At 36.8% G+C, this 19,441-nt stretch overlaps 1 protein-coding gene across 1 annotated transcript in view; it reads right to left on the minus strand.

Annotated features, from left to right (window-relative positions):
* Positions 1–19,441, minus strand: part of LOC136031552 (trithorax group protein osa-like) — a 110,348-nt gene that overhangs the window by 87,952 nt on the left and 2,955 nt on the right. Inside the window, exons 2-3 of the mRNA XM_065711598.1 lie at positions 18,302–18,471; positions 12,165–12,299 (exon numbers count right to left, since the gene is read on the minus strand). Coding sequence (XP_065567670.1) covers positions 12,165–12,299; positions 18,302–18,471 — 305 coding nt within the window. The remainder of the gene's footprint in view (positions 1–12,164; positions 12,300–18,301; positions 18,472–19,441) is intronic.

Raw genomic sequence — 19,441 nt, forward strand, 5'->3', positions numbered from 1 at the left:
ATGTACCTTACTGACAAATGGATGACTAGTTCCTTAATGAAACTAATAGATGCAGGGTTACACCATGGTCAATTCATAAAGTACTACAATTGCCCAAATTTATGTGCTACACGTCAATTTCCTGAGCTATAGTCAAAAATTTACTGTAATAGTGCTACAATAGCACTTTCGTACTACAGATGGCAGCCCTGAATGGATGTAAGCAGATCACCTTGCTTCTTTGTTTATCCTTACAAATTGGTTTTAATGACTGACACTACAGAGTAGTCAATTCCTAAAGGAGGCCCTAGCTAGACAATCCTTTTGATCAAGTTTCGGTCAATCAATTGATGTGCGCTTTAATCAACCTTCAATCGACCCTTCAATCTTGAGGAAAGCAAATCTAACGCATTGCTTTTAATCGAAATGATTGAGTCATTCAAACTATCACCGTCAACGTACTCAAGCGTCAAACAGGTTCCTAGACGGTCAATCATGCTTGAGTCAATCGATTGACGGAAGCTTTTGATCAAAATGATAGACCGTCTAGGGCCTCCTTAAGGTCTAAATACTGTCGTTTTTGTTTTATTTTCACTCCATCAAAAAAAAAGTTAAGGACAAAGACAGGGTGTTAAAACTGAAGAAGTAAAGAGTGGAGGCATAGAGTCATGTATATTAGCAACAGATAGTATACAAGCCCTTGGTGTCGATTTTGCACAAAAGAGCGTCAGCTCTTCAACAAAACGCTTTAAAAGGGTATATGTGTGAATGATGATCCGACTCCTTCACAAAGGTAGACTATTCTTGGCAAATAATTTAAGTTTCTAAAACATACACTTACTGAAGACAATTTTCTTGGCCAAGCCACCCAATAGCAAATTAAATGAACTAGTAAGTAACTCTAGTAAGGTAGTAAGTAACATGCCTTACAACGAAAATGTTTCAACATCCTGAGAAAATCTCTTCAATCTTGAAGTTGCCCTAAAAACACCCAAAATGAGCTGTAAACTAGAAATAAATTCTAGTTCAAGACCATGTTAAAAATGCGTCCGTACTAAATAAAACGGCCACTTTTAGCTTGAAAAACACTGTTTGTCTAGCCCCTGAGTAAGGATAATACGTATATTACTATATAACTACGACGCAAAATCTGAAGAAAAAAGAATGTCGGTACTTGATCGGAGAGAAAAATATTCTTCCGTCATTTAAGCTATTTGCTGGAACACTTCAAATATTTTAATCAACTGTTCATCAAAGATTTCAGATCAGCACCTCCTCCCTCCAAAAAACCCTTTGGATTAAAACCTTAAACAATAAATTACTAGAATATGTGGTTTAAACATCCGAGGGTACTCCTATTTTCAGAAGTAAATTATATCAGGTGACGCGCCCCGAGCAGTGCAGAACACGTAGTATTCTAAGATGTTCACCGTGAGGGAGGAGTTTGGGCACCCTTCGTAAACAGTCTCTGAACTTGTTATATTGTTGCTAGAAAATTCTAGAATAATAGCCCTCCTGGTTTTGAACTTCAAAATCATGAATTCGAAGCCCTCCTGGTTTTGAACTTCTGGTTCAGACTTCACATATTGATGACCATGTCGAGATTCTTTACTAATTTTGCTATTGTTGCCATATAATTCATTTTTTATATTTTATTGATGTTGTGTCCTCTCTGAAATGAGGCCCCACCCTTAACTAAATGCAACGTATACACCAATACAATAGCATTTTCTTTATTCGAAAAACTACTACAGCCAGTATTAAAAAGCATCCATAAGGAAACGTTAGTTCGTCATTACAAAATTTCTTTTTTTTTTTACTCAATCAAAGTCAATTCCCAACCAGCTTCCTTCGCTGAAAAAAATTGTGTCAGTACAAATGGATAAATGTGTGCATTCATCATAACGAGATAATTCCAAAAATTCCAAACATAATTCCGAAAGATACGCTTCTCTAGAATCACTTCAAACTGCCCCATGAAAATTTGAAAAATAATTACTCAAATCGTGCCTTTTTCACATTTTTCATCCTCCCAATCACCCCCAGACCTATGTATATGTAGATTTTGTATTCCACCTCAGCTCAAAATGAAGTAATTTGTGACGAAGAACAAACGAGGATATTTCCAGCCAATGGAAAAATGGAAGCATAAAGATGCAGAGATTTCGGTTCAAGACCTCCGCGTGACCGTCTTCAGTACAAAAAAGTAAATAAAGAGCAATAAATATACAGATTAAAGTTCTAAGGACAAAATAAAAACAAAACGAACCTAAAATACAAAACATTGAAGTAAAATAAGCCCTTTCTAAGCCACAAAGGTTTGTTTTGCTTTGTCCTTAGGGCTTTTTCTGTATGTTTTTTTATTTACTAATTTGCACTCAGGGAGGTTGAGCAGAAGTCTGGACAGAAATACCTGTATATCCTTCTTTTTTTCACTGGCTGGAAATATCCTCGTCTGTTCTCCTTCACAATTTGCTTCTTTTTGTCATAGCCAGTGTGTGGTCTTAGGAATGATTCTTTTATCTAACCTAGTAGCTTAATATTACTGCTTGGGCTTCGCGCTTATTGTTCTTCGATCAAACGGTCTATGGTAACGAACTGTAGTTGGGAGCGACACAACTCAATAGTAACCGAAACTCTAAAAAACTGAATTTTGATACCATTATATACATTAAAAGAATTGGTTTTTTATGCTGATTTTAAATATATAAGTTTCATCGAGTTTAGTTTTACCTATCAAAAGTTACGACCCTGAGAAAATTTGCCTTACTTTCGAAAAAAGGGGAAACACCCCCTTTAAGTCATAGAATCTTAATGGAAATCCCACCATCGAATCAACGCATCAGAGAGCCTTACTTTAGAGGTTTCAAACTCCTTTCTGCAAAATTGTAGACATTTCTATTTTTGCCAGAAACATCACTGATTTGTTTTTATTGTTGTTTTCCCCAGGGATGATCGTATCGACCAAGTAGTCCTAGAATGCCAAAAGAGGGCTCATTTTAACGGAAATTAACCCGCGTTTATTTTTCCTAAGGTCACCGGATCAAAATTTTGAGATAGCCCATTTGTTCAGCATGGTCGAAAAAGCTAATAACTACGTCTTTGAGGACGACTTAATCCCCCACAGTCCCCGGGTGAAGGGCTGCAAGTTATGAACTTTGCCCATGGCTTACATATGGCATTGGTTATTGGGAAGTATATTCTCTGGTGGTTAAAGGGGTCGGAGGGAAGGGGTTACGTGAGAGGATCTTTCCATGGAGGAATTTAACATAGGGGAAGAAAATTTCCATGAAGAAGGTAGCGCTGGATTTCCCAGCGCTACTTAAAAAACAATGAGAAATTATATAAAAAAACATGTTTTTTTCAACTGAAAGTAAGGGGCAACATTAAAACTTAAAATAAACAGAAAATATTACGTATATGAGGGGGTTCAGTCCCTCCCCAATACCTCGCTCTTTACGCTAAAGTATTTTAATAGTTTCAAGAGCTATTTATTCCAATTAAACAGCCTTTATGATCCAGGGATCATTTTTAAAGAATTGGAACAAAATTCGAACGTTAGTGTACAGAGCGAGGTATTGGGGAGAGGGCGAACCCCCTCATATCTATATATATAAAAATAAGTTGTCTGCCTGTGGATCTGTGGATCAGGTGACGTCATGTTTCTGTGTCGGCTGACGTCATGAAATTAGTTGTCGTCATTTTTGCTTTGACGGTGACGTCATTAATGGCATTTAAGACATGCGTTCACGGAAAAATGTTTAATTGTAAAATGACTGGAGAACCTACAATGGCAACAGCCGAGGAAGCTGCTCAAAGAGTCTTGCCAAAAAACTTGCTGCTGATAGAGAAAGTAAGAAAAGAAAGCGTGCCGAGGAATCACAAGAACAGCAAGAAAACAGGCTTGCAGCTGATAGAGAAAGTAAGAAAAGAAAGCGTGCCGAGGAATCACAAGAACAGCAAGAAAACAGGCTTGCGGCTAAAGAACGCAAAACCGCGCAGTTAGATGAAAATCCACCTGGAAAGCGAGAGTCAAAACACATCAAAACTGAAAATGATAGCGATGATGATTGGGTTTGGGATTTTGACTTGGATAAGGTCATCAATGTCTACCAGATTTAAGTTAAAAAACAAAGGTTCGGCGATATGTACTTCATAGTGACGCTGAAAAATAAAGAAGAAAAAAAAACTGAAAAAATGTAAAAAACTAAAAAAAAACTAAAAAGAAAAAACACTTAAAGATAAATTACAGACCGGGACACAAATGACGACCGACACAGAGGGAATATAAATGACGACCGGGAACCTCAAAGAAAAATTACAGACTGGGACACCCGGACACAAATCACGACCGGGAATATAAATGACGACCGGGACGCATGGACACAACTACAACGGGGACGCCGGGGGCACAGGCGGGATATATAATTGACGAATGAGACACAGGGATTGTTTGAATAGAAATTACAGATAAAATATACGAATACAGAAATTTGTTACGTAACTTAATTTGAAGGTTACGTGATTTTGTTACTAATAAAAACGTTCGTAAATGAAATTAAAAGCTCTAGTGGCCTTTTTAAGTAACGAAAAAATATGGAGGGTAACTAGACCCCCTCCAACACCCCTTTTTTCTCAAAATCATCTGATCAAAACTTTGAAAAAGCCATTTAGCCCAAAAAGTAAAATTAATATGCAAATTTCGTTTCAATTATTCATGTACGGTAAGCTAAAATCAAAACCTGCATCAATTCAGAAACCTTCAGAAATTCAATAGAAAAACAAGTTTTTTTCAACTGAAAGTAAAGAGCAACATTGAAACTTAAAGCAAACATAAATTATTACGTATATGAGGGGACTTCGTCCCCTCCTTAATACCGCGCCCTTTACACTAAAGCATTTTTAGTAATTTCAAAAGAGCCATTTATTCTAGTTAAACGGCATTTGTGATTCATGGGTCATTCTAAAAGAATTGGAAAAAAAATCGAACTTTAGTGTAAAGAGCGAGCTATTGACGAGGGGGCGAACCTCCTCATATATATAACTAGCTGTTGGGTGGCGCTTCGTGCCACCCCAACACCTAGTTGGTGGGGGCGCTTCGCGCCCCGCACGCGCGTAAGTCGTTACGCGCCATATTAGTTACGCGCCATTGTAGTTGTGCCCCTGTGTCCCACGTATATATATATATATATATATATATATATATATATATATATATATATATATATATATATATATATATATATATATATATATATATATATATATATATATATATACTAGCTGTTGGGGTGGCGCTTCGCGCCACCCCAACACCTAGTTGGTGGGGGCGCTTCGCCCCCCCCCCCCCCCCCCAAGCCCCCCCGCGCGCGTAAGTCGTTACGCGCCATTGTAGTTGTGTCCCTATGTCCCACCTGTGAATATAGATATATATATATATATATATATATATATATATATATATATATATATATATATATATATATATATATATATATATATATATATATATGGTTTTAACTACGTAAAACTTGCGAATATACAACATTCTTTGCTGTCCCATTGTCTTTGCATATAAATAGATTGTCAGGTTTACCGACTCTTGAACATGCAACATATAATGGTCCATGGGAAAACAATCTGTATTCAGATCTATACCTCATGATTCTAATGATTGCCCTTGAGCTTTGTTGATGGTGATTGCTAATCGACCATTCCCTGTCCCGGTCGTCATTTATATCCCCCTGTTTCCCCCGGTGTCCCCGTTGTAGTTGTGTCCCTGTGTCCCGGTCGTCATTTATATTCCCTGTGTCCCGGTCGTCATTTGTATCCCGGTGTCCCGGTCTGTATATACATTCGTTTTTTAGTTTTGTTTTTCTCCTTTATTTTTTCTTTTTTAGTTTATTTAGATTTTTAGATTTTTTTGTTTTTTTATTAGTTTTTAGTTTCTTTTTCTTTTCTTTTTTTTTGTAGTTTTTACCTTCTTTTTAGTTTTGTTAGTTTTTTTTTTTACTTATGTCCTGGTCGTCATTTATACTCCCTGTGTCCCGGTGCTTTGTTGATTGCTAATCGAACATTCCTTTTGTCCTGGTCGCTTTCTCTTTGAGTGTCGTCATTTATTTTTTTCTTTTTTAGTTCTTTTAGTTTTTACCTTTTTTAGTTTTTTTTAGTTTTTTAGATGAAAATTTTTTTTAGTTTTTCCTTTTTTTCTTTTTAGTTTTTTATTGGTTTTTACCTTTATTTTAGCTTATTTTTCAGTTTTTTCCTTTTTTTTATTTTTTTTTTATTTTTTATTTTTTTTAGTTTTTTACCTTTTTTAGTTTTTTTAGTTTTTTACTTTTTTTATTAGTTTTTAGTTTTTTTTGTAGTTTTTGCCTTTTTTAGTTTTTTATTGGTTTTTACCTTTATTTTAGCTTATTTTTCAGTTTTTTCCTTTTTTTTAGTTTTTTTTTAGTTTTTATTTTTTTTAGTTTTTACCTTTTTTTAGTTTTTTTAGTTTTTTAGCTTTTTTATTTTTTTTATTAGTTTTTAGTTTTTTTTGTAGTTTTTGCCTTTTTTAGTTTTTTAGCTTTTTTATTAGTTTTTAGTTTTTTTTGTAGTTTTTGTCTTTTTTTAGTTTTTTTCTTTTTAGTTTTTTTGTAGTTTTTACCTTCTTTTTAGTTTTGTTAGTTTTTTTTTTACTTATGTCCTGGTCGTCATTTATACTCCCTGTGTCCCGGTGCTTTGTTGATTGCTAATCGAACATTCCTTTTGTCCTGGTCGCTTTCTCTTTGAGTGTCGTCATTTATTTTTTTCTTTTTTAGTTCTTTTAGTTTTTACCTTTTTTAGTTTTTTTTTATTAGTTTTTAGTTTTTTTTGTAGTTTTTGCCTTTTTTTTAGTTTTTTTAGTTTTTTAGCTTTTTTTATTAGTTTTTAGTTTTTTTTTTAGTTTTTGCCTTTTTTTTTAGTTTTTTTAGTTTTTTAGCTTTTTTATTTTTTTTATTAGTTTTTAGTTTTTTTTGTAGTTTTTGCCTTTTTTTAGTTTTTTCAGTTTTCAGTTTTGTCACCTGATCCAGTTTTTTCAGGTGACGTCACCTGATCCACAGATCCACAGATCCACACACAGACAACTTATTTATATATATATATATATATATATATATATATATATATATATATATATATATATATATATATATATATATATATATATATATATATATATATATATATTTTTAACTACGTAAAACTTGCGAATATACATACCTCATTATTCTAATGATTGCCCTTGAGCTTTGTTGATGGTGATTGCTAATCGAACATTCCCTGTGTCCCCGTCGTCATTTATATATCCCCCTATGCCCCCCGGCGTCCCCGTTGTAGTTGTATCCCTGTGTCCCGGTCGTCATTTATATTCCCTGTGTCCCGGTCGTCATTTGTGTCCCGGTGTCACAGTCTGTAATTTCTCTTTGAGTGTCCCGGTCGTCATTTATACTCCCTGTGTCCCGGTCTGTAATTTCTCTTCGAACATTCCCTGTGTCCTGGTCGTCATTTATATATCCCTCCTGTGCCCCCGGCGTCCCCGTTGTAGTTGTGTCCCGGTCGTCATTGATATTCCCTGTGCCCCAGTGTCCCAGTCTGTAATTTCTCTTTGAGTGTCCCGGTCGTCATTTATATTCCCTGTGTCCCAGTCTATAATTTCATCAGTTGACAAACATGACGTCAGTCGATAAACAACTTCATGACGACATAAAGTTCAATCCTTATGACGTCAGTCGACAAACATGACGTCAGTCGACACACAAACATGACGTCAGTCAACAGACACACAAACAAACAACTTATTTTTATATATATAGATAGATAAAAATATAAGAATATAGAATTGCTAATAAAAACATTCATAAAATTAGAAGTTCTAGTGGTCTTTTTAAGTAACAAAAAATTGGAGGGCAACCAGGCACCCTCCACCATCCCTTTTTTTAAATCGTCCGATCAAAACTTTGAGAAAGCCATTTAACAAAAAAAGTAAAATTAACATGTAAATTTTGCTTTAACACTTATTCATGTATGGTAAACCAAAATCAAAACCTGCATTAGTTCATGCACATTCAGAAATTAAATAAAAAAAAAACATTTTTTATCTGAAAGTAAGAAGCGACAATAAAATTTTAAACGAACAGAAATTATTCCGTGTATGAATGGGGCTGCCCCCTCCTAAACACCCCACTCTTTTAGCTTAAGTTTGACTCTGTCTTACAACTTTTAGAAAATAGCGGGCGTTGAGGAGAGTACAGCTCCTTACATATTCGGAATAATTTCTGTTCGTTTTAAGTTTTAATGTCGCTCCTTACTTTCAGTTAAAAAAAAACTTGTTTTTTATTTAATCTCACTAAATATCCAAAACATTTTTTTTCAAAGTTCAAAACCTTCACTAAAATAGAATTGGGTAGATCTTCAAGAAGATTCTCTCAGTAGCACCAATTAATCAAAAATGGGGAGTGGGTCAAAATATATTTTTCAAAATTTAGAGAGGTTAATTTTTGTTTTTCAAAGAAAATACCGAAATTTCATCCTTCAAGATCTGGGGGGATGTCCCTTGTCTAGTTCCCCGCCAGAAAGTATACATCATGTTTCTCTTTCTCTTTCCAGAAAGACAATGCATAAACTCATCTACTTTTCAAAATAGATTTATCTATTTATCAAAATAGAGACACTCAAAGATTCCAAAAGTAATAAAATATGGCAATTCCTAACGTAATAAAGGCAAGAGAGAAAAACCTTCCCTACTTAAAAATAGTCCCTTTTTATCAACTTCTTTGAGGCGACAGACTTATCCATCCCACGGGAAATTGACTGCATGCTGTGAGATTTGAAAAAAGAAGAATTCACTTTAGACAGACAAAATCATTCTACAAACGGATTATAAACAAAACCACGTGGAGCCAAATTTGCATGACATTCAGATAAGTGGAAAAGCTATCTTCCCAATTGCAAATTGATAATGAACCCACACTTCCGACTCTGAACAGGTGTAAGTGACTTTCCTAGCTCACGCAATTAAGTTCCACCTAGATAAGATATGCCAAGAAAATAATAACATTCTGACCAACGTGGTACTCTTTTTCACATAATTGCATAACTTCCCTAATAACAATTCCGCTGGAATCATTCAATAAAACTGAAGATTATTTTCATTTTTGACAAGATGACTAATCAAAGCGTGCTGTAGTTGCATAATGAAAAGTAACAATGTGACAAGCATTTGAAAATAATAGACGGGCTAACAGCAATTAACGGAAAAATTAGGTCTCGCAAATTAGAGAAAAATCTAAAATGTGTAAGAAAACGACAGCAATAGAAACTTGAGTAAAAGGGGCATTAACAAGGACTATTAAATATATAAGAATTTTTTAAGCAAGGTTAAATTAAGAAGATCCTTAAACCTTTTCATGACCCCACCCCTCAATTTCCCTCCTATAAAAGCAGTCTTAAAGTCAAGAATAGAGAATAATGCCGTTAGACAGTTTTGATCTGATAAAATGCAAATACAAATTATTTCTTTGGTATTTTCATGAAGTATTGTGTTTCTTTTATTGGAAGCTCTCTGAAAGTGTTCAGTTAAAATGAAAAGCTTTCCATACTTTCATGCAAAAAATTAGCCTAATAATTTTCCGTAGAAAGTTTCGTGTCAATTGTAAAGAATTACAGTAGCTATAAAATGTCTTTAAAAATTGACAGGAACACCATACCTATCAGTATTATGACAAATAATAACCACGAAAAGGCTGGAAATATACTTTTCAAATATAGCTTTCTAGTCACCGATCTACTAAGCATAGAAAGCCCCAAATGATGCCCCCCTAAGCTACTGAGCGCCTCAATAATATACCTAAACCCCTTTCCCTCTTATTTTTATCCAATTTTGAGCTATCCAAATGTCCAGCCTTTACGAAACAAGAGTGGAATTTTTGAGGAGAGAAGAAAAATACAAATGTACCTCTTAAAGCCGATTTTTTAGAATTTTCGGGAGCACGTCATTCAGACCAATTTTGAAGGTTCCCTCTCTTCGTATAGTACCCTGTGCAGATATCACTCCATTTTTCCTAAATTTCACAACCCATTCTACAAAACTTGTACTTTGTGCTATTGTAGACTATGTTAAGTTTTGGGCCTTTTTCATTTTTATTTGACTTTAATGTTTTCACTGATGTACTTTCCTTTCAATTTGATGACGTGATTACAAATTTTTAGTTGATGACGCAAATTCGCAATTTTTGGTTATAATAGTAGCTATCAAAAATAAATTTATTACCTTAATAGTCCTTAACTTACTCATTGTATTACTGCTTCATTAAGAATAAAATTAAATAGCCTAAAACAGACACAGATATACACAGATATTTGACCCCCCCCCCTCCTGCTAAAATAAATTGTGATGTAAAACGCTTATCTGTATCAGCCAATGCGACTTTCGACAATAATATTCCATTCCTTACAGGAATCAGCCACCTCGGCTGTTGTAACTCAAAATAGTTTGTTAATAGTCCTTACTATGGGACTATTATGAAAAAGCCTTAACAGCTTTGCCTCTCACTCAAACTATCTTTCTTGACCTTTTCTCCAATTAGCCTTAACTGGATTTCAATTCAAAATAAATTCACATAAATTTAATAGAAAAGTAAAAAAAAAATACACCATAGGGGCTTTCAGCTGTCCTTTACAAACAATGGTTTGTGCAAAGGCTTTTTTTATTTCAACAAAACCAAATGAAAACTAATTTTGTTTCACATAAATTCCGAAATATCACCCAATTTCTATTTGACATAAGTAGATAAAGGACATTTTGGAAGAAATAGAAACTCCTAATCACCTTGAGAACCAACCAAAATACGGAAAAACAGACTGAATGAATCAATCGGGCGCATCGAACTCAAATAAGGTTGTTTATAAATATCAACTTGCATTTACTTTATTTTTAATTTTTCTATATTTAATTTCAGTGTTATAATTAATATTCTTTTGTTTTAAGTTTGTATTTTATTTTTTATAATTCAATACTTTATTTAGTTGTTTATTTACAGCTTTTTTGCTCAGTGATTTGTAATTTGACAACACATTATTTTTCGGCATTTTTGCTTATGATTGCTGTTACAGAACAAAATTATATCTTTTCCTAAAAGTATTTTATTTTATCATTCTAAATGCTGCGTATGCAACAATAATATCAAATACCTTAAACAAACTCATACACAGGTTCATCCCCCCCCCCAAAAAAAAAAAGATTTTCATAATTTTAACAACAACATTATTGTAGTTTTTTTTTCGATTGTTCACCTCACAAATTTTCGAGTTCCCGACTTATACTCTGTTTATATGTCTTATTTTAATTATGTTCCGCGAAATTTTCCAATTATTGCTCTTTCGAAGTTACGTTTCCCAAGTTACCCCTATATAAAGACAATGTTAATATTGCTAGACATATACATTACAAAAGGGGATATCAACGGAGGTGGTTCCACTTTAGCCTCACATTTAAAACGTACAATACGAAAGGCCCCGTAAAATAACAAATTCAAAAACTTCCAAATTTTGACATCCTTGTGGTAACAATGTGTACTTCAAAAGAGAAAAAAACTCATTTACCCCTGTTTAGCATTGTTATTCTTTTTTTGAAAAGCGTTCACTCCTGTTCAAGGCCATATCCAAAGGGGGAAAAGAGTCCCCCGAAATGTTTATCCGACACGTAAGAACGTCAACAAAAATAAATATAAACAAATTTTTGATGTCTTTTTAAAACTTTTTTTGTAACCCCCCCCCCACACACAAAATCCCGGATACGACCCTGATTTGTTACAGCACAAAGTGAGCATCAGTGAATCATTATCACCAAGAGTTAGATGCGTGTAGAGATACAGCAGAGGAGCCATGTGCTTATCCTTCTCCGAAATCTGAGCCTTTTACGAACTTTTCTCACAACTGTCAGAGTTCGCCTGTTTTTTGGCGATTTTGTCGAATTTGAGCCCCCTCCCCCCTGCAATCTAGAGCTCTCACAATAAATACATTCTTAAATACATGCCTAGTCATTTGTGTATGAAATGAGCCTGCTTTAATGCAAAACATTGTCACTAACTGTTAGTAATTACAATGATCCAACCAAATTTCCCTAGTTATGACAAAAAAGTGGATGTACACAAGTTACTCACCATGTTCTGTGTTGATGGTTGTTGCTGAGGTCCTGGGCTGGATATAGGGCTAGGAGCATTATTATTATGTGCTGCTGGATATCGATACTGCTGGAACTGTTCATGAAAGCCTGGTCTCAAGTTATTTTGCACCTGCTACAAAATAAGAACACATAATTACAGCATACCTGTGGTCAAGGCGATAGGAGAGGACACCCCCTAAGATTACAATAAGAGCTAAGAGCTCATATGGCACTTGTGACGAGATCGGAAGAGCCAAGAGCTCATACGGCATGAGCTCTACCAAAACTCTAAGAATTAATAGATGGATTTAAAAGGAAAATAAGAGGCTTAATGCCGGTTGGGATTTAAGATAAGAGCTCTGAGACACGAGGTCCTTCTAAATATCAAAATTTATTAAGACCCATACCCATTCGTAAGTTAAGAATACCTCATTTTTTCTAATTTTTCCTCTCCCTTCAGCCCCCCAGATGGTCGAATCGGGGAAAACGGCTGTTATCAATTCAATTTGTGCAGGTCCCTGACACGCCTAACAATTTTCATCGTCCTAGCACGTCCAGAAGCACCGAACTCGCCAAAGCAATAGAAGCAGTATCGACCCCCCTAAGATTACAACAATGGTAGTATACAAACATCTATCAGACCATACATGCACGTGGGAAGGGGTATTTACACGAGATTCGTCGGAAAGAAGACTCCCCTTCAAAACACAGAACAGTTAAGGGTACATGTATGATATAGACCCAACCTAATATTCTTCATCTAAGTAGAGCCTGTTTTCCTGACGCTGAATTCTAATGAAATATGCCTAGTTATGACAACTTGAAACAATTTCCAAGGAAATCACAAGAAAAATGGTTCTATGCATTTACGATTATGATCAAAATTCCTCAGAAAAGTACCATGTGACGAAACCTTAGATGGTCTATATTGGTGAACTGGTTTTGAAAACCTGCATTGATCCTACTTTTATCCTTTTGTATATCATACCTTTTGAGAATTCCATCTTACAAACCTCTTTTTTTACGAATCAGAAATAATAAAACATTCAAGACAACCTTTCTAAAAATAAAAACTTATTCTTAGTAGCTTTTGTTACTATCATTGTTAAAAAAAGATACACAATTCTAAAATTCACGTTTTACAACCAAATGCAATTGAACATGGATCCAAACAGTCAAAATTGGGGTTTGCTTGTTCGGCAGGGGAGGGGGGTCCTAGGCTTTTAGCATGAGCAAAACATATGACCCAAGCTCAGATGGAGAGGGGTTTTCAATAAAAATCCCCAAAAAAGGATGAGTTTCAATGAAAACCTCAACGAAGACATTTTTGAAATCTACTTGGATGAATCTTATAACTTCTGAAGGGAAAAAAATATATAACAATCTCAATTTAATCCAAACATCTTAAGGAATTACCTTGAGAATGCATAAATATCAAGAGTCTATCAATCTTTCAGATGATAAAACCCTAAAAATACCTTAAAGTGGAAAAGCAAGACTGGCTTAGAAAAGGCTCAGCTGGTGTCGAAACAGATTTTCAGAACTTGATACTCAAATAAATTCGTGGTAAATAACTGTAAGTAAGGAGCGAATCGGCCAAATAGTAACCAAACTCTGAAAAACAGAATTTAGATAACAATAAATAAAGCAAAAGAAGGCACTTTTTTGCTGATTCCAAAATAATAAAATCCATTATTTGGGCCATTGAGCCCTTTGGGATATTTTTGTTTAAAAATGGATGGATATTGGTAATAAAAGGAACTTGAACTTGATTAAGTTTAACGTTATCAATCAAAGGCTAAGCTGATTTCTGGATTTTCGAAAAAGAGACCACATCCCCAAAAAGTGAAACAATCTTAATGAAAATCACACCATCAGATCCAATGTATCGAAGAACCATAAAAGAAGTTTAGGCTCTTATCAACAAAAATACAGAATTTTTTGTTTTTTTCCAGAAGAAAGATTACAGATGCGTCTTCATTTATTTTTTACTTTCCCACGGGTGGCCGTATTGAGCCAATGGTCCGAGAACATAGGAAGAGAGTTCATTCAAACTGAAATAAAAGTTATAGTGCCCTTTTTAAATGACCAAAGAGATTGGAGGGCAGCTAACACCCCTCCGACGCCCCTTTCCCCCAATGGTATCCGATCAAAATTGACAGACAGCCATTTGATATCCCAAAGGTATCCGATCAAATTTTGAGATAATCATTCTATTCAGCATAACCGAAATATCCATTAATTATGCGTCTGAAGATGAAATGGTCACTCACAGCCCATGGGGAAAGGGCTGTAAGTTATACAATTTGCCCATTGTTCACACATAGACCTAGTATTTATTGTTTGGAAATATATGAAAAATTTTAGGGGGAAATTTTATCTGGGAGCGGGTATTTTCTACGAAGAGAATTTCGCGTGGGAAGGAAAGGGGATTTCCTGGCATGATATGAAAAACGGTCAGAAATTCAATTAACTATTTTTCAACTAAAATTAAGAAACAACATCAAAGTTTAAAGCGAACAGATTATTCCGTATGAGGGCGGCTAAGGAAGGGGAAGCCCCATTCCTTAACTCTCGCTCTTTACGCTAAAATTTGACTTTATGTCACAATACTTTATGAACGAATCCTGAAAAATAAGGGTCATTTAACTGGAATAAGAAGCTTCTTGAAGTATTAAAAACCTTAACGTAAAGAACAAAGGCTGACAAAGTGGCAGCCACCCTAATAAACGAAATAATTTCTTGAATGTTACTCCGTACTTTCAATTGAAAAAAAAATAATATTTTTTTATATTTATTAAACAAAAAAAGTGACGCCATCAGGAACTACAATTTAGGGGAATATCATGCCACTATTCTCAGCGTCAAAGAATGGCTGTATTGATGTAACTCTAAGATAAACTCCATTAAACGATAGATTGCCAGAACAACGTTATTATCTCTCTTATTCCTGTTGCGTCGTTGATGGGAGTCCCATCCTTATCCACGAGTACATTTGTTAGTGTAATTTTGCGCCTCGATAGCTCTTGTATTCTTTTGTACTTGGCATGGGTATTGCCTTTTCGGAAGTCGAGCTCGCATTGGCCAAGACTTTTTCCAATTACACTCAGATACCAGGATCCTATACCCGTTTGCAAAGAATCCCTAAAACTTTGAAGGTCATTCTTTATAGTCAAATGTCTTGACTTTTGACTTAAGTCCCATCTGGCCTTGGTGGTCGTCTCGGGGCCTCCTCACGATTGAATGTATTCGTCGCCTCTACTGCTCTATGTTTCGTGTCAATCTTAGAAGAACAGGGAGGTTGCAGTCGGAGAAGTTCTCCTTCCAGCGCTTCGGAGGGTGACCGCAAGGGCGAGAACCGTGGACGAGACCTTCAAAGGCAATTTTTGGTAGTTCGTCGTTGCACATGCGCTGGACGTGACCAAGCCACCCGAATTGTTGGACACAGACCCTGTTCAGGATGGTAGTGTTATACTGCAGTCTTTTGAGTAGTTCGGCATTTGAGACTCGATCTACGTATGCTATGCCAGCAATTTGACGACAGCAGCGAGTCGCCTAAAGTCATCTACTCTGACTGTCCATGTTTCACAACCGTAAATAGCTATAGGAATAATGATGGAGCAGAATAGTTTAAGTTTTAGCTTCACGGAGTTTCGATTTTGCTTCCATATTGGCATCGGAGCTTTGAAGCTGGCACTACCCAGAGCGAGGCGTCTTTTGATATCCACTGAGTGATTATTGTCGCTTGTGATCTGGCTCCCTAGATATGTGAAGCTGTCTATCCATTCTATTTCCGCTCCATTAAGCTTTGTTTTTGGTGGGGTTGGGTTACCGAGCCTTGACACACGCATGGCTTCCGTTTTATCCTCGTTGATTTTTATTCTGGAGGTTCCTGTAACTAATTTCAGTTTATCTGCTTTGGTTTAGATTTCAGCGACGGATCCAATGAACACGTCGACATCGTCTGCGTATGCCAGCTTGTCGATTACGATCCCTCCTATCATAGCCCCATTGGTTGCTTCAACATTTGTGCATTACACAATGAAGGAAGAGATTAAATATGTGAGGTTAGGGGATGCATCCTTTCAAAACACCAACAGAAGTTTGGACTTTTCGGTCGTTCCCTCAACTGTTTGTACTTGGCTTCTGAACCGCCCATGCATGTTACGAATGAGTGATACGGTATTTCACAGGACGTCATAATGTAGTAGTATATACCAAAGGCCATCTCTCCAAATTAAGTCGAAAGCTTGTTTGAAGTCAATGAAGAGTTGATAGAGGTCCTGGCCGTATTCAAGGTATTTTTCCATTACTTGACGGATGACAAAAATCTGGTTTATCGTCGAGCAGTTCGATCGGAAACCCACCTGATACTCAGGGATGATGTGACAGGTTAGTGCTTTTATTCTATCCAGTAGTATGTTGGTCAGCACTTTGGCAGGCTGGCTCTCATGCTGATTGGACGGTAATTGTCACATTCGCCTTTGGGCCCTTTCTAATGCAGAGGAATTATTATAGCGGAACACCACGTTTTCGGGAAATACTCCTTGCGCCATGCAGCTGTGGCAATTCTGTGGTAGAGGTCTGTTACAACTTCTGAGTCGATTTTCAGGAGTTCTGCTTGCAATCCATCTGGTCCAGGTGATTTATTTGATTTGAGGGACCTCAAGGCAGCTTCAACCTCGCTTCTGAGTGGTGGTGGGCTTGTTTCCAACGGGGATATGGTTAAATTTATAAGAGCGACAAGTTTAGGATTGATTGGGGGGGGGGGTTAACTTTTCATGAAAATGTTTTTTCCACCTCTCTCTTATTCCTGTTGCGTCGTTGATGAGAGTTCCATCCTTATTCAGGAGTACATTCGTTAGCGTAATTTTGCGCCTCGATAGCTCTCGTATTCTTTTGTACACGGCATGGGTATTGCCTTTTCAGAAGTTGAGCTCGCATTGGCCACATTTGTTATGAATGTACGCGGTTAGAGCGCGTTTGATCTTCTTTTCTGTTAGTCGCTTAAGATGCTTATAAATATCTCTGCTTTCTCGGTCTTGCCTATTAGCGTCAGCACGCTTGTCTTTATACAGTTGAATGATCTCATCAGTTTTTCATGGCTTTTCAGAGCCATTAGTTCTTCCAAGGACTGTCTCGGCTGTCTGTATGAAGATCTCGGTGCTCTTGTTGACTAGGGCGTCTAAATCTATTTCCTGTGGATTCATTGAAGAATTCTCTAAGGGGGTTTTGAGAGCCAAATCGAGATTCATCCGGTAACGGTTGCGAGTTGACTCGTCTTTCACCAGCTCAGTACGGAATCTCGGGACTTTTCTGGAGTTTTGTTACCGACTTCAGACGGAGGCGGTAAGATGCCATTACTAGTGTGTGATCACTGTCAAAGTCTCCTCCTGCAAGAGCGACTGTGTCTAGTGGGCTAGTTTTCCAGCGTTTCGGGACGAGTACATAATCGATGCAATTTTTGGTGGTTCCGTCAGGTGATCTCCACGTGACTTTTCGTCGCTCTCTGTTTGAAAAGAGTGTTTGCCACTACCAGCTCGTTGTCCCGGCAGTATTCCAGAAGGCGCTCACCTCTTCTGTTTCTGGTACCATGTCCAAATTTTCCCATGACGTCTTCATTACCGTCGGAATTCGAGCCCACTACTGCATTACAGTCTCCAATAACGAGAATTGACTTTTTTTGGAATAGAGTCTGTGAGGCTTTAGAGTTGGTCGTAAAATTCCTCCGATTCTTTGAGGTTTTGACGAGAAGAATTTGGCACATAAACCTGGATGATGCTTAGGTTCGCAGTCAGACTTTTGAGGCGGATAGCAATGATACGTTCTGAGACTGGAGTTGGGGAGATAAGTGATTTTTTGCTTTCTTCGAAAGAATAAATCCTACTCCTTGGCGATGAATTCCACCGTTACGACCTGACAAAAGTAGTGTTGTGTTCCTAATCCTTTCAACACCAGTTACTAGAAAATGGGTTTCTGACAGACCAATGATGTCCCATTTATACCTGTTGATTTCTCGTACAAGTAGATCCTTCTTTCCTTCCTTAGCCAGGGTCCTTACATTTAGAGTTACTATTGCCAATGCTGTCTTAGGGGTAAAAAGGGGTGAAGGGGTTCCGATTCAGGATTTGTTACATTGGAAATTGTAGTTGCAGCGTAGCCAGTCGTCGGGCTATCAGTAATCTTTCCAGCAGAGCCGGTCGTCACATCGTCGGCTACCCCGGACAAGATATCTGGTTCGTCGGTTTCCCCAGACGCGGTAACATTGGTTCTTCTAAGTTTTCTTGCCTTTATCACTATATAATCTGAGAGCAATATCTGAAAAGAAAGGATGCTCAGCTAGTTTTCGAGACAGCGGCAAGCTACTCCTTTCTGTCTGAGTTCATCCGCCCTTTACAGTTGTTCTCCTAAAGGGAATCCTTCATTTGGCGTCCTGCATGGCCAACACAATTTTCTCATTGATGAGAGGAAGTTTGGTGTCTACCGGGACATGTCCATACGCCAATGGGCCTGCGCATCATCATCTCAGGGGCCTCCTTCCTCCTGTGCACAGATTTTATATTATCAGTTCATGGGTCCCCCAGTTTCATTTTATGGACCCCCGAGGGCTGGGTCCCCCTGGTCCACGCCTCCTTATTTCTAATATCCCACGAATATAATCCAGGAAACCTTTCTTTTCCCTTTGCAGCCTAAATAGTAAAATTAATCTGACAAATTTGTTCTAGGTTGATCCCGTCACCCGCAGACAATTATCCTCAAAAATCTCCCCTCGTTTAAAATCAAGCAGCCAAAAGGGAAGTGTTACAAATGTAAATAACGAAAAAAGGAAAGGGATTTTGGTACATTCCATCTATATCCCAAAACATAGCTATAATATATGGTGTAAATTATCCTAAATGTTCATTTTTACACTTTTTATTTCAGTTTTCGGGCTTTGGGGGGGTCGAGTTAGCACAGCAGGGTAATATAAACATTAAAAAAAAAATTCGAAGATGTGAAATTAATAGCAACTGTTGGTGGGGTTACCCATGATGGAACTTCACAGAGGCACAGGCTGGGACAAAGAAGTACGAGTAATAATTTCCCATGGACTTGGTCTGGCATACAAATCTATAGAGCACGAAACTAATTCACCCCCAACTATCAAGAAAGCGTCTAAACGTTCACAAGAAGATTTTCCCTTTATCACTAACTTTAATACAAGCTCCTTCCAACGGTAGATAGCCAAAAATTAATATTACTGCACACTCCTTTACCAATCCACCCAGATAGCAG

Source organism: Artemia franciscana, chromosome 1 (genome assembly GCF_032884065.1).
Source record: "Artemia franciscana chromosome 1, ASM3288406v1, whole genome shotgun sequence".
In the NCBI taxonomy this organism is placed as follows: Eukaryota; Metazoa; Arthropoda; class Branchiopoda; order Anostraca; family Artemiidae; genus Artemia; species Artemia franciscana.